Source organism: Morone saxatilis, unplaced genomic scaffold, assembly GCF_004916995.1.
Source record: "Morone saxatilis isolate NCDOM2014 unplaced genomic scaffold, NCSU_SB_2.0 Contig16, whole genome shotgun sequence".
NCBI lineage: Eukaryota > Metazoa > Chordata > Actinopteri > Moronidae > Morone > Morone saxatilis.
Window position 1 is genome coordinate 21,685,829 of NW_023339718.1, and position 12,095 is coordinate 21,697,923.

At 40.7% G+C, this 12,095-nt stretch overlaps 1 protein-coding gene across 5 annotated transcripts in view; it reads right to left on the minus strand.

The window, feature by feature from the left end:
• ddr2l (discoidin domain receptor family, member 2, like) overlaps positions 1-12,095 on the minus strand; it is a 28,083-nt gene that overhangs the window by 4,567 nt on the left and 11,421 nt on the right. For 2 of the 5 annotated variants that reach the window (XM_035657819.1, XM_035657818.1), the window contains 17 exons: positions 11,073-11,171; positions 10,874-10,976; positions 10,226-10,301; positions 9,354-9,506; positions 7,697-7,844; positions 6,474-6,579; positions 6,205-6,394; positions 4,857-5,103; positions 4,632-4,721; positions 4,344-4,486; positions 3,412-3,523; positions 3,056-3,172; positions 2,325-2,399; positions 1,654-1,898; positions 1,245-1,372; positions 645-842; positions 185-419 (listed from right to left, as the gene is read on the minus strand). In XM_035657819.1, the coding sequence (XP_035513712.1) occupies positions 185-419; positions 645-842; positions 1,245-1,372; positions 1,654-1,898; positions 2,325-2,399; positions 3,056-3,172; positions 3,412-3,523; positions 4,344-4,486; positions 4,632-4,721; positions 4,857-5,103; positions 6,205-6,394; positions 6,474-6,579; positions 7,697-7,844; positions 9,354-9,506; positions 10,226-10,301; positions 10,874-10,976; positions 11,073-11,133 (2,427 nt within the window). In that variant the 5' untranslated portion in view covers positions 11,134-11,171. Of the gene's footprint in view, positions 1-184; positions 420-644; positions 843-1,244; positions 1,373-1,653; positions 1,899-2,324; positions 2,400-3,055; positions 3,173-3,411; positions 3,524-4,343; positions 4,487-4,631; positions 4,722-4,856; positions 5,104-6,204; positions 6,395-6,473; positions 6,580-7,696; positions 7,845-9,353; positions 9,507-10,225; positions 10,302-10,873; positions 10,977-11,072; positions 11,172-12,095 lie in introns of those variants that run through there. The other 3 variants (XM_035657820.1, XM_035657821.1, XM_035657822.1) reach the window with 3 other exon arrangements.

Here is a 12,095-nt window from a genome sequence, read left to right on the forward strand (position 1 = left end):
TTTTTTTTGGGGGGGGGGGGGGGTGTAATTATTAGTAATTAGTTAACTAGCCTACTAGTTACTGGGGAAAGTAATATTGTTACTGTTATGTTATTACTAGAAATGCCTCCTGCCACAAGTAAATTATTTGTATTATCTTTCTTCCTTTAGTCCCATCTTATGTTAGCTCCTCGCCCTTCCTCACCAGCAGGATGCTCTCCCAGGCCATCCATCGTATGGGCAGCACTGCCCGGCCCTGGATGCGGTAGTAGTCACTGCTGTACAGGTTTCGGCTCATCCCGAAATCGGCAATCTTAATAGTGAGGCGCCGGTCCAGCAGGCAATTCCTGGTGGCCAGGTCGCGGTGCACAAAGTTCAGAGACGCCAGGTACTTCATCCCCGACGAGATCTGCACCGACATGTGGAGGAGGTCGGACAGACTAGAGGGAGGGAGGAAAGGAAGGAGGTGAAGGTTTGGTGAAAAGATGGAAGTGACAGTGGAGGACTGGGGAATTCACGTAGGTTCTTTCGTTCTTCTGTAAAATAGTGCTAATCATGGATCGTGTTATGCATCTTATGTTTGCATTAAAAACAACATGAACCCGATGGATTGAAAAGTTCAGATAGCATGAAGTGTGACTCTATTAGCATGTTAGCATATTAACCTGACTGAAGGGATGTTGTTGGCATGTGTCAGCGTGCTCTCGATCTCCCGCTGTGAAAGGAACATGTTGAGGTCTCCGTTCTCCATGTATTCGGTCACCATGCACAGTGGGTCGGATGACACGCACACGCACAGCAGCCGGATGATGTTGGGGTCGTTCAGACGAGACATGATCTTTATTTCCTTCAGGAAGTCGTTCCTGATGGACAGACAAATGGACAGGGAGGAGAGGACACAATTTCAGGTCTAGCCAGACAACTTCATTTGAGATACTTTCAGTTTCCTGTTTTGGACTGTTTTGTTTTTTTACCATTACTGGAGTCGAAAGAAAAACAAAAAACTAAAAAAGCTGCTTTAATTTGCGGTTTTGTAGGTATGAGCTGTTGAGGATTTCTGCCAAAAGATTTCTTTGCTGAGGCCACCAAACACCTGATTGATTTAGTCGCTACATGGCAGCCTAAACAATAGCCACATTCACTAAATATACAGCATCCATTGTATTAAACTTATTGTATTATGTTAATGTAGAGAAACTAAAGAAACAAAGGTCATAGATCAACACACATAAAAACACTGTCACACACACAGACACGTTGTGTACCTGGCTTGGCTGGTAGCATCGGCCCTCAGCTGTTTAACAGCCACCAGTACCGAACGTCCATCCCTATCAGGGAGAGGTGACCCCTCCCCAAGGAACTCTGGGAGTCCCTCGGCCTCACACAGGTGGACCTGCCGAAGACATGTGCGTACAAACATAACCATGGACGCTAGTAGACTACTTTTAGGCTACTTTTTCTGAGACAAACAACTTTCTTACACATACACATTCCCTTTCATTTAAGAAATACCAGTCAGATTGGAAGAAATTGAGGCAACAGAGCGCTGTGTTTTAAGAAGAATCAAATGCACGCATCAATACATTTTCTAAATTCTTTTAGACTTTGCCCACAAACTTTTAAGGATTTTAAATGCTCCCTCTTCTTCTGTGGCTCGGCCCACTCCCTGCTCACCTCTCCAAACTGCCCCTCCCCCAGTTTCTCCCTGAAGATCAGCTGTTGCCGTGGGAACTCGGCGGCAGAGATGTCCTTCCTGGTGAGAGAGTCCACGGTGAGAGCGGGGACGGCATACATGTTGCTGCCGGTGACGCCCTGCAACCGCACGATGTCCGTCTCAGCATAGTGCGGCGCGTTGCTATGGAAGCACTGGTGCGGAGTGCACTGGGTGACGTCAGGCTCGGCGTAGCCTCCTCCACATGCTGTTGGAGAAAGAAGAATGAGGGTTTTTTTTGTTTTTGTTGTGCCACTTTTCTCTGTGATTTCTTATAAAGAATGATGAATTATATTGTTTTCACAGCTCCCTACGGAGCCTTAGTAACAGGAAATACTGTATAACACTGTAAATACTGTATAACACTGTATGAATTTAGCATCCGGGAACCTTTGTTGTTCTCTTTCCTTCATATCCTGTTGTCTCTTTAATATTGTTAATAACTGCTGAAAAAAATTCACAAAAGTACCGGAATGATGGAAGCCGAGATTGTCCGTGGTTGTAATATTTCTTTCTTTCTATCGAATGTGAACCTTATGATCACAAGTAAAGCCCGACTGAGACTGCATCTTGGTTTTGTCTGCTGTATCTGGTAGGTGTTTAAATGTCTGAAGTCACACCTTTCAGCTCTTACCACGCAGCCAGCCTGACGTCATGTGACAGGAAGTCAGCAGGAGGAGGTCATAGAGAGGATTACCGAGGAGGAGAGCTGGAGGAAGAGGAGGAGGAAACATAGACAGAGACAGAGAGGGCTGGGAGGTAAAAGAGAGAAATACTGCAGAATGAATGAGCATGCACATTCAGTTTTCACAGCATCATCAAGAAAATATCGCAGACAAAAAAAGGAGGAGAAAAAAGATTTTTTTTTCTGAAGGAAATAAAGGAAGTTAAATGCAGAGAAACATCCAAAAGCTGTTAAGGACAGACAGGATGGGGGATATTTGACAGGAGGGGTGAAGGTGCATGTTGTAGACATGTCAGTAGGGGGCAGACTGCAGCAGTTTAGTGTATTTTATTGGGGGCCCCTTCCTCTCTCTTACAGTCATGTCTAAACATGTCATCATGGAAGATCTGGAGCATTTTTAAGGCATCACAGATTCAGGTTTACTTCCACTCAACTTTATGTTTCCTTTGATGAGATATGTCTAACATATATGGTCAATAACTGCTCATGAACATGATGAAGTGCCTGTAAGAAGGGATTTTCAAAAGGGAAATTATTTTATGTGTCAACCTTATTCTCATATTTCCTTTCTGATCTAACTGCTTTTATGTGTCAACCTTATTCTCATATTTCCTTTCTGATCTAACTGCTGTAAGTAATGAAGGTTAAAAAAAAATGAGTTTCAGTTTCAGTGTGTTTACCTGAGGCTTCTGCACTCTGGGACAGCTCTGGCAACTTGTTTCTGAGCACTGCCGGGTTCTGGTACTGTGGGTCCAACAGGAAAACTCTCTCATAGTGAGGGTCAGTGTTGGCGGGGCCTGAGGAAAACAAAAAAAACATGAAATAATCAAGCAAACAAAGCCCAAGCTACCCTGTGCAGGGAAAACAGCTTTGGGGTCTCAATGTGTGAGATGAAAAAACAAGCAGCACTTATCTCAATCTTAGTTTTTAGTAATTTTTATAGGGAAAGAAAGGCTTGTGTATAAATACAATCTCTACAAATGAGGTTGTTCATCCGTTTCTTGCCTTCTATTTGGACTTAAATGTGATGGGCTACCTGTAGGGCCATGGCCGGAGCGGGGGGGAACAGGGGGGGTCTGGAGGATGATGGTGTCACTGCAGGACGACAGCCGAACTGTCACCTCCTCGTCAAGGATCCGACGTGGAGCCTGAAGGACGGAGGGAGAGGAAAACATTTCTTTCAGCATTAAGGAATATGCATATTAATAATCTGTGTGTTCAACTATTCTTAAATAGTCTAGAGACAACAATGATCCACCCCTTTATGCAGGTCATGAAGCTTTATGATTTGTTGTTGTTGTCAACATCTACTTTTACATAAAACTTACATTTCATTATGTTCATGGAGAAATCCAAGCACAGAAGTTAGTTAGGAAAAGGTTGGGAACAGTTTTCTCTCCATTTTTTATTTATCCAACCCTTTCATTTTCTCCTTTTGTTTCTCCTTGTGTAAACATAATAAAGCTGTAGACTTCAATTTAGTTTCCTAAAATGGAAAATAAAAGGCTACTTCTTATTTTGCCTTTGGTTTGTGAACAGCTGTTTAGATTTGCTGCTCTGCTATGATGATTTCAGATTAACATAACAGTTTATGATTCAACAGGTGGCTTGAAGCTGACTTACTGGGAACTGAAGACAATAGATGTATTAGGAAAGTGTTTAGACCACTGAACTGAGAACAATTGTGCTTTAAAACTGTAGTATTAGTGATAAAAGGTCTTTATGATGGCTTCTCATCTCAGTGTCCCCAGGTCAGATCTGTTTTTTCAGATACCACCTGTTGGTGTCCTCAAAGTGACAAATCTTTAAATCCTACAACATAAAGGTCTTTAGCCGGATATCAATTATCTTATATATTGAACACTCCTGGGGGCAGAATAATGAAGAATGTATATCAAGGAAATAAGAAACTCTAATGACCAAAAGCGCATACAATTTAAAATTAATGCTACAGGTTTATCTGCTCACCTTCTCCAGCACCTTGCAGACGTACTGGCACCAGAGGATGAGGAAGATTATGATGACCAACAGCAGAATGATGGTCACCAGGCAGCCAATTAGAATGGGCGTGTTCCTGTCATCTGGCGGGTCACTGGCTGACGGATTGACTGCTGTGGTGAAAGGTTAGAGGTGTAGTTGTTTGTTATTATACTATTGTTTGCAGTTAAATGTGAGGATGGTTTATTGACGTTATAACACATAATATACATTTTAAAGGATCATCTGAAATGAAAAGGGTAAGGTTAAAGGTCAAACCTGTCTTTGGTGTGGTTGACATGGTGCCCTCCTCGTTGACTGGAGTAGGGGTCACCTCCAAGGTAATCTGGGTAGGGAGGACAGTGTCCTCTGAGGAGCAAATGAAGTCATGTCAATTGTCTGTTTTGAAAGAACTGTGAATCTGTGTGTGCGTTTATATAATCATGTATGCATGTATCTCTATGTGTGTGTGTGTGTGTGTGTGTGTGTGTGTCTGTGTTATACCTGACTGAAAGGAGATCTCGCTGAACATCATCCAGACGTCAGCGAAGTAAAAGCGACAGCGAATGGATTTGGCGGTGCGACGGTTCAGCGGCACGGTGACATAGCGGGCGCTCGGGTTTCTGTCATCCAGCACCGTCTTGAACGCCACAGACTCCGCCTCCCAGCCTGCGATGAGGCGGGGCTTAAACCAACAGGAGACAGAGGAGAAGATCTTCACACCGCGGGAGAACATGTTGTTACTGTGAACCTGAACAGAGGGACAGAGGAGAGATTGTATTTGTACGATTAAAAACACAATAAAAACATTTAGTCAGAATATTCATTTTATTTTTAATTGATCTTTTTGTCAACTTTCTGCTGTATTGGTTTAAAGGAAGATTTCCAAACATTTTATTTGAGCCTCACTGCCAGACAAAGTATGTTCTCATAGAGGGTTTCCTTTCAGTTGTTCTAAAAAACTATATTATTACTATATTTGTGATGCTTGAGTTTTCTGTCCATATCTGAAGACAAATGAGTATTATTATACAGTATTTTTAAAATAATAGGCTAAGAAAGATACGATGAGATGAAACTTTGTATCCATTCTCAGGAAGACTTTTGTTCCCAAGATGCCTGGTATCTTGTATATAGTAAAATAAATTTATACATAGTATAAATATCCTTAAAATATGTATACAAAGCATAGCATAAAAATAGCCTACTATAAATAGAAATATATATGTACATAATACGATAAAATACATATGCATTAAAATTAGAAAAAAAAGGCAAATGAAGGAAAAATAGAAGAAAAAATGAAATAAAGGACATGGAAAGTACAAGGATGTTGCATTCACAACAGCAAAGTTTTAATGAGCTGTACAAAAAGCTGAAATCTAGTGTTATTTTTTGTTGGTGCTTAGTAACAGCATATCCATATCCATATTATAGGATTTGCATTTAGCACTGACAGAATAGTTTTATCTTTGTAAAAATAACAACATGCTCATGTTTTACTATCTAGTACAGCAGTTAACCAGTGATGTCAGTGACTGCAGTCTTAATTGGAATAAAATGTTTTTTTCCAGTGCATATTCTGGAGTTTGTTGGTAAAGAATTAATGAAACTGAGTAAAACACACAAGGAAAACATGAATAAAACAGGTTCGTGCAATTTTGGACAGGTTAATGTGGGTTCACCTCCACTTGTTAAAGCACATTGGTGTGCTGTGTACAGTGCAATGTTGATCTGCTCTGAGCAGTCCCTCCGTCAGTGCTTCATTGGGTCTGTTTATTACTGCTATGCGCTAAAAGTTTTAAAATGTCTTTTTAAGCTATGATAATATAAAGTGAGCAGAATTAAAAACCTTCATGGAGGTGAAGTTTCTCTGCCTGTCGAAGACAAACTCCATCTCCACGTATCCCTGAGTTCCCAGCGAGTCGTTCCTCCAGCCCAGGTAGTCATAGCCCGGCCACACGTGGTACTGACGCGTCACCAGGAAGTCATCCTGGCCGATCACACCGTCCGTCAGCTGACCCATCCCCCCGAACAGCCTCCTATTGAATGAGACAGCTGTCAGCCACAGAGAGCAGAGAAAGGGGAAACACTGATGTGTGATCAGGGCGTGTGACTCGCCTTCTCTCATGAACTCCGTCATAAGTGGAGTCGTTGAGGCTGGCAATGGGATAACCAGGCGGCATCATGAGCTGACCCTCCGGAGCGCTGTAGGAGATCAGACCGTCTGCAGGGGGGAGAGGACAGGTTAAAAGGGGAGTATGTGAAGTTTTATAAAATCGACATAATGACATGATGAGGTCTCTTGAATAAACAGTGTTAACCCATGTTATGGAGTTAGCTCACTAGCTTGATAACTGGCAGTTAGCAGTTAGACTGGGCACTAAGAGGCCTTCGGCTCTAATAGTGGCTCCTCGAGGCTGAAATGTTTGTTACATCCAACAGTACACAATCATTGGACAAAACAATAAACATACTTACGATTTAGCTATTCTCATAGCCTTACTAGTAGATTGGGCTGGTGGTGGAGCTAGAGAAAAATCAAAAGGATTCATCCTCTACGGAACAGGAATGTAATCAGTAAACCAGCCATTAGTTTTCAGTGTTACTATAACTTGATATGCTTGATATGGTGTTAGATGTTAGATAGACTGACTAGCTTCATCATCATTTAATGCTAAATGGCTGCATTTATAAAACGCTTCTATCCAAGCAACAACTTGCCTCTCATTCAGGAGGAGCTAGGGACTGAACTACCGACACTGTGATTGCTCTTCCCATTTCAAATTTTGAGGGCCATGCAAATTACAGCAGTTTCCCTGGTAAAACAAATAAACGAGAAGGCTCTGGAGATATGGGACAAACCCGGATAAAACGGGAATGCTGGCAGGTCTGGGAGCTTGCCAGCTGCTGGGACAGGACAGTTTTCCATAATTGATTTAACGGACACATTACAGTCCATGGATAAAAAATATTGAAAGCTCACTGAAAAGTACATAACTCCTCCTTTTTATGTGCTACAATTTAGATAAATCTTCTGCTGCACTTGCTTGATGTGCATTCCTTTGCAAATAAACTGTGTGATAAAATAAAACTGTAATTGCTTTTGGCATTAAATTTGTTGCCATGATTTAGTTTTATTGCACAACTGATTTACAGTGTTAGGTTTAATGTTGCCATTTTAGAAAGAGGAGGTTTCTGAGGAGTTTCCTTTCTCTCAGAAGGGGTAAACATTTCTGAGAAGTGATAAAAGTCTAAATCCAATGACTTAACATCCTCTAATGTCAGCAGAGCTAAAGAACACACACACATTTACAGTGTGACAGTGTGTTTGTGTGTCCTACCCTCCCATGGACAGCCGTAAAGCTCCACTCTCATGCAGACGGTGGTCGACAGTTTGGTGACCGGGATCAGCCGGACGTAGCGGGTGATGATCGGAGGGTAAAGGTCGTTGATGACTGAGGCGTAGGCGTTTTTGTTGCCCTCCATCACCTGGAAACAAATACCACATGAGAAACAACAGGATCAACAGTTGTCCTGAAGAGGGAAATGAGTTTGTACATTTGCGACATGCAGGCCTAAAAACATCCATGTCTATCCATCCTCTGTTATTAAGGTCTGAGAACATTAAGAACATAAAAAGAAGAAACTCAACAGGGATGAACTGAGCATAAGCTAATAAACTTAAAATCTGACTTTGATAAAATTGTTTTACCTTGTGTTACTATATTTATGAAGTGGTCAGTTTTCTACCTTTATCTTTCATTCTCCTATGTCAGTGCTTCCCAACCTTTTTCCTTAAGAGACCCCTTTTCTATCATTGAGTAATCTGACGACCCCTGACTTAGTGACATATTTTAAGAATATTTTGTAAGAAGAGTACAGAACAACTGTTGAGCTGTACAATTAAACCAAACAGTGAACGCAATAACTGCAGGAAGGTCATGTAAAACAAGAGATTTGGATGAATGTTCAGCAGATTATTTCCTGTGAATATGGCACTAGAGAGGAGTTTTCCTGATATTTTTAGTAATGTTTAATACACTTTTCTGTCTGTACTATGTTTAGTTTTTTTAACAGTGATACATACTTCTTTTAGACAAATTCAGTGTTAACTTCTTCCTGATCTTTGGCCATTGTTCTATTAGATCTTTGGTTGTTTTAACTGCGCACTTTTCTAATGCAGGACGAGGCAGGTATTAGAGTGAAGAATAAAAACAGTTTTCTTCACAGAAATGAATGAAATGCTGAGATATAGACCTACTGTATATATTTCTGAAGTTTTCTTACACCCCTTAAAATAAAGAAGATCTTGCAACCCCTCGTGAAGCTTTGAGGACCAGTGGTTGTCCAGACCTCCAGGTGGGGAACCACAGTGCTATGTGGCTGAATAATTTAGGGAATTAATTTAATATTGCTTTAAAATGCTTGAAATTCTTTGTGTTTTATGTCAGTTTTGTTTTACAAATTGGCACAGATCAAAATCAAACTACAACACAGCTCAATGACTTCATCACCTAACCTTGTTTGCTCCTTTGTTGGGCTACCAGGAATCAATCTCTCCTTCTATCTTAAAATAGAAAAGTTTCTGTTCCCATTTGAATCCTTCTGTTGTTCAGCAGAACTCTGTGGTGGTTCTGGGAAGTTCCCAGTTTGAATGTGAGGGAGGGAACTGCTTAGTCCAACAGCCTCAGACAAAACATGACATGGTGTTAAATTTTGTTTGTTTTGTTTGTTAATTATGTTGCTGTAGCTGCCTGGGACCTCAAAGGCCAACAGGAAGCCGGTGTGTAAATGTCATTTCCTCTGATTCGAGGGTGAATGACGAAATGTTCACAATGAAAAAAGCATAATTTTCTTTTCCTTCCTCTTTCTCCCATTCTTTCTGCCGTCTCTCTGTTCTATCACTCCGTCACATGTTTCCGCTCCAGATTTTCTGACATTCTCTCTGCTGCTCAGATTTCTGTCTAACCTCTGTAGTGAAATATTGGGGTCACTCACAGCATTTCCCAGCCGGTTCTTCCAGGACTTCCACAGCAGGCCATCCCTGCTGTAGTTGAGGCGGTAAGCTCGGGCAAACTCGTTCCCAGAGTTCCTGGCGTACCGTCCCTGAGTCCCAACGACCGTGAGGAAGGTCAGCCTTCCCAGATCCACCTGAACACATCAACACATCTGTCAAATTAGTGACCCAAAAAAAAAAGAAGTTTATCTTTGGGCATATTGTGCCAGCCATAAACTTGTGATGACACAGTATTTTGTGTTTGTACCTTTGTTAAATGATTCCCTAAATATTACCTTAATGTCCTCAAATAATCATCCAATTCTACAAAACAAACACACACACACACACTTCAGCCACAACAGTAAACTAATATATCAACCATGTTTACTATTAGAGATGCAACCTAGTGAAGCACAAACTTCACAGGCAGTTGCACAAATCACATTAAATGTATCAATATGATCTGATGACAGAAAACTGACCCATCTCCAGCAAAATTCATATTTCTTATGCTGTTGAACTCCTATCTTCAGTACTGAAATCCATTTTTATTAGTTGAATAAAGGGTTTTACTGAACTTCCTCCTGTTTCACTGACTGAAGCATCACCTTCCTCCTGCAGGCAGGACGCCTCCTCCTCACACATCCTAACTTAACCCCTGATATAAGTGCTTCTTTAAAGGCAGCTGGACTGGCTGGAGATTTTTGAGGACATTTTGCCTCTCATCAGCCTTTGACTTTGTACTTCTTCTGCTTCATCTTACAGACACTGGAACTTGAACTGTCACATACTGGAACACATACTGGTACATCGACATGATTGAACATGTTTGGGATCGTTTCTTTCTTTAAAGCACTGAGCAGACACAAACCTGCAGGTACTGACTGTCTGAAGGCTCCAGCTGCCCCATAGGACACCAGGCGCCCTCTCCCTCCTCATGATTCAACCTGCAAACACACACAGAGTTCAGTTCAGAGTGTCTGCACATGCTGGGAACGTTTGATAAAGTAGATCAAAAACACAGTTAAACGATACACTTCATGTCCTTTTTCAGTCTGAAACATTTTTGTGTCATTTGGAGTTGTGTTTTCAAGCTTTATTTTGGTTAATGTCAGTGGTGAAATTGGAATTACATCACATTGCAGTTCACCCAAAAAAAAAGAAGTGAGGGGCTATGAGAAATTCAATACATTCAGAATGATCTTCAGAGGTTGGATTTTTCTACATGTTATATTTTTCTTCTTATTTGACACTTAAACCAAGTTAAAAATGATTCTGCATGAATACATGGTAATCTCATACCATGTACACTGTGATCAAATAATATTTCTCCACGTATGTCAGAATTAAAATTTATTTGGTTTTAAGATTAGTTATAAAAACTATAAAAGTATCCCGGTCAACTCTGTAAATAGTAAACAGATAAAACATACAAAAACATGAATGAAAGAAGAATAAAGTCAACAGTTATTTATATCTTATTAAATAATAACACACAACATCCCTCTGTCACACTGACCTGGCGTACTGTGGTCCCGTGGTCTCATACCATTGGCTGGATGCTGTGATGTCATCGTCTTTAATCCGTCTATCCTCCATGCCCAAGGCATAGCGACAGTGTGCTGAAAACACAAGAATATAAAACTTAATTGATCTGAATTAGGGCTACGGACCAGGGAAAATACTGCCAGTGTGTGTGTGTGTGTGTGTGTGTGTACCGGGGTCGATCTGTCCCAAGGCTGCTGTGGCTTGAAGGATCAGCAGCAGGAAGAGGTGCATGATGGTCCGCCGATCACAACAACACACACGCTACATCTCTGCGAGGGAGAGAGAGAAGTTTAGGATGCGAGGGAAACTAAATAATGAATTATAATATATAAGAATTATTATACAGTATAATGTAGCTGCTGTTACTGTGTTCACTTTCTCTGATTATGATGCCAGCAGAGCAGAAAGGAAGAGGATGTGACTGCGACAGAGTCTTATAAAGTTAAACTTGTTATCACATTTGTAAGAACACAAAAATATACAAAAACAAGTTGGATGGAAAATCATTACTTTCAATGTCAGGTCAGCTCAGAGTGAATCATCTAGTTATGCAACTTACCAAAGGCAAACAAGTTAGTTCAAATCATCCTCCATTTTTCACAGTTTATTTGAATGGTTTATACTGATTATGTTCCAACACATCTTCAAGCAGAAAATGGATTATTCATCTCTAACTGTGATTTGTGTCCTGTCCTTTGTTTCTACAGCCAATCGGTAGAGCCAAGTATTTTTGCTCAGTATTAATTGAGATCACCTGCCCTTGTCATCGTCAGCTCATGTTTTAATTTTATCTTTGAGAAATGTTGTGTCAATGAGTTATTTCGTGGAAAAAATGAAGTGCAGGAAACCAGAGCTTGAGGCTTAATGACAGACAGATAAAGAGATCCACATGATGTGCAGTGGAGGCTGGAGGGAGGGTTAGGTCCCTCCTTTTAACTACTTCCAGTTATGCCCCTCTCAGAGCTTTTTGTTAACTTCAAATGTGGATGTACTGTGGACTTTTGTTTTCTGAACAGTCAGGAATATTTGAAAATGAAAATGTATAGGCTGTGAATAGTTGCAGTCAAGGTTTATATAAGTAAACTTAATTTGGCTGGAAGAACAATAATAATAATAATAATAATAATAATAATAATAATAATAAGAAGAAGATATACTTTATTAATCCTCTAGGGGAAATTGTTCTTTTCACT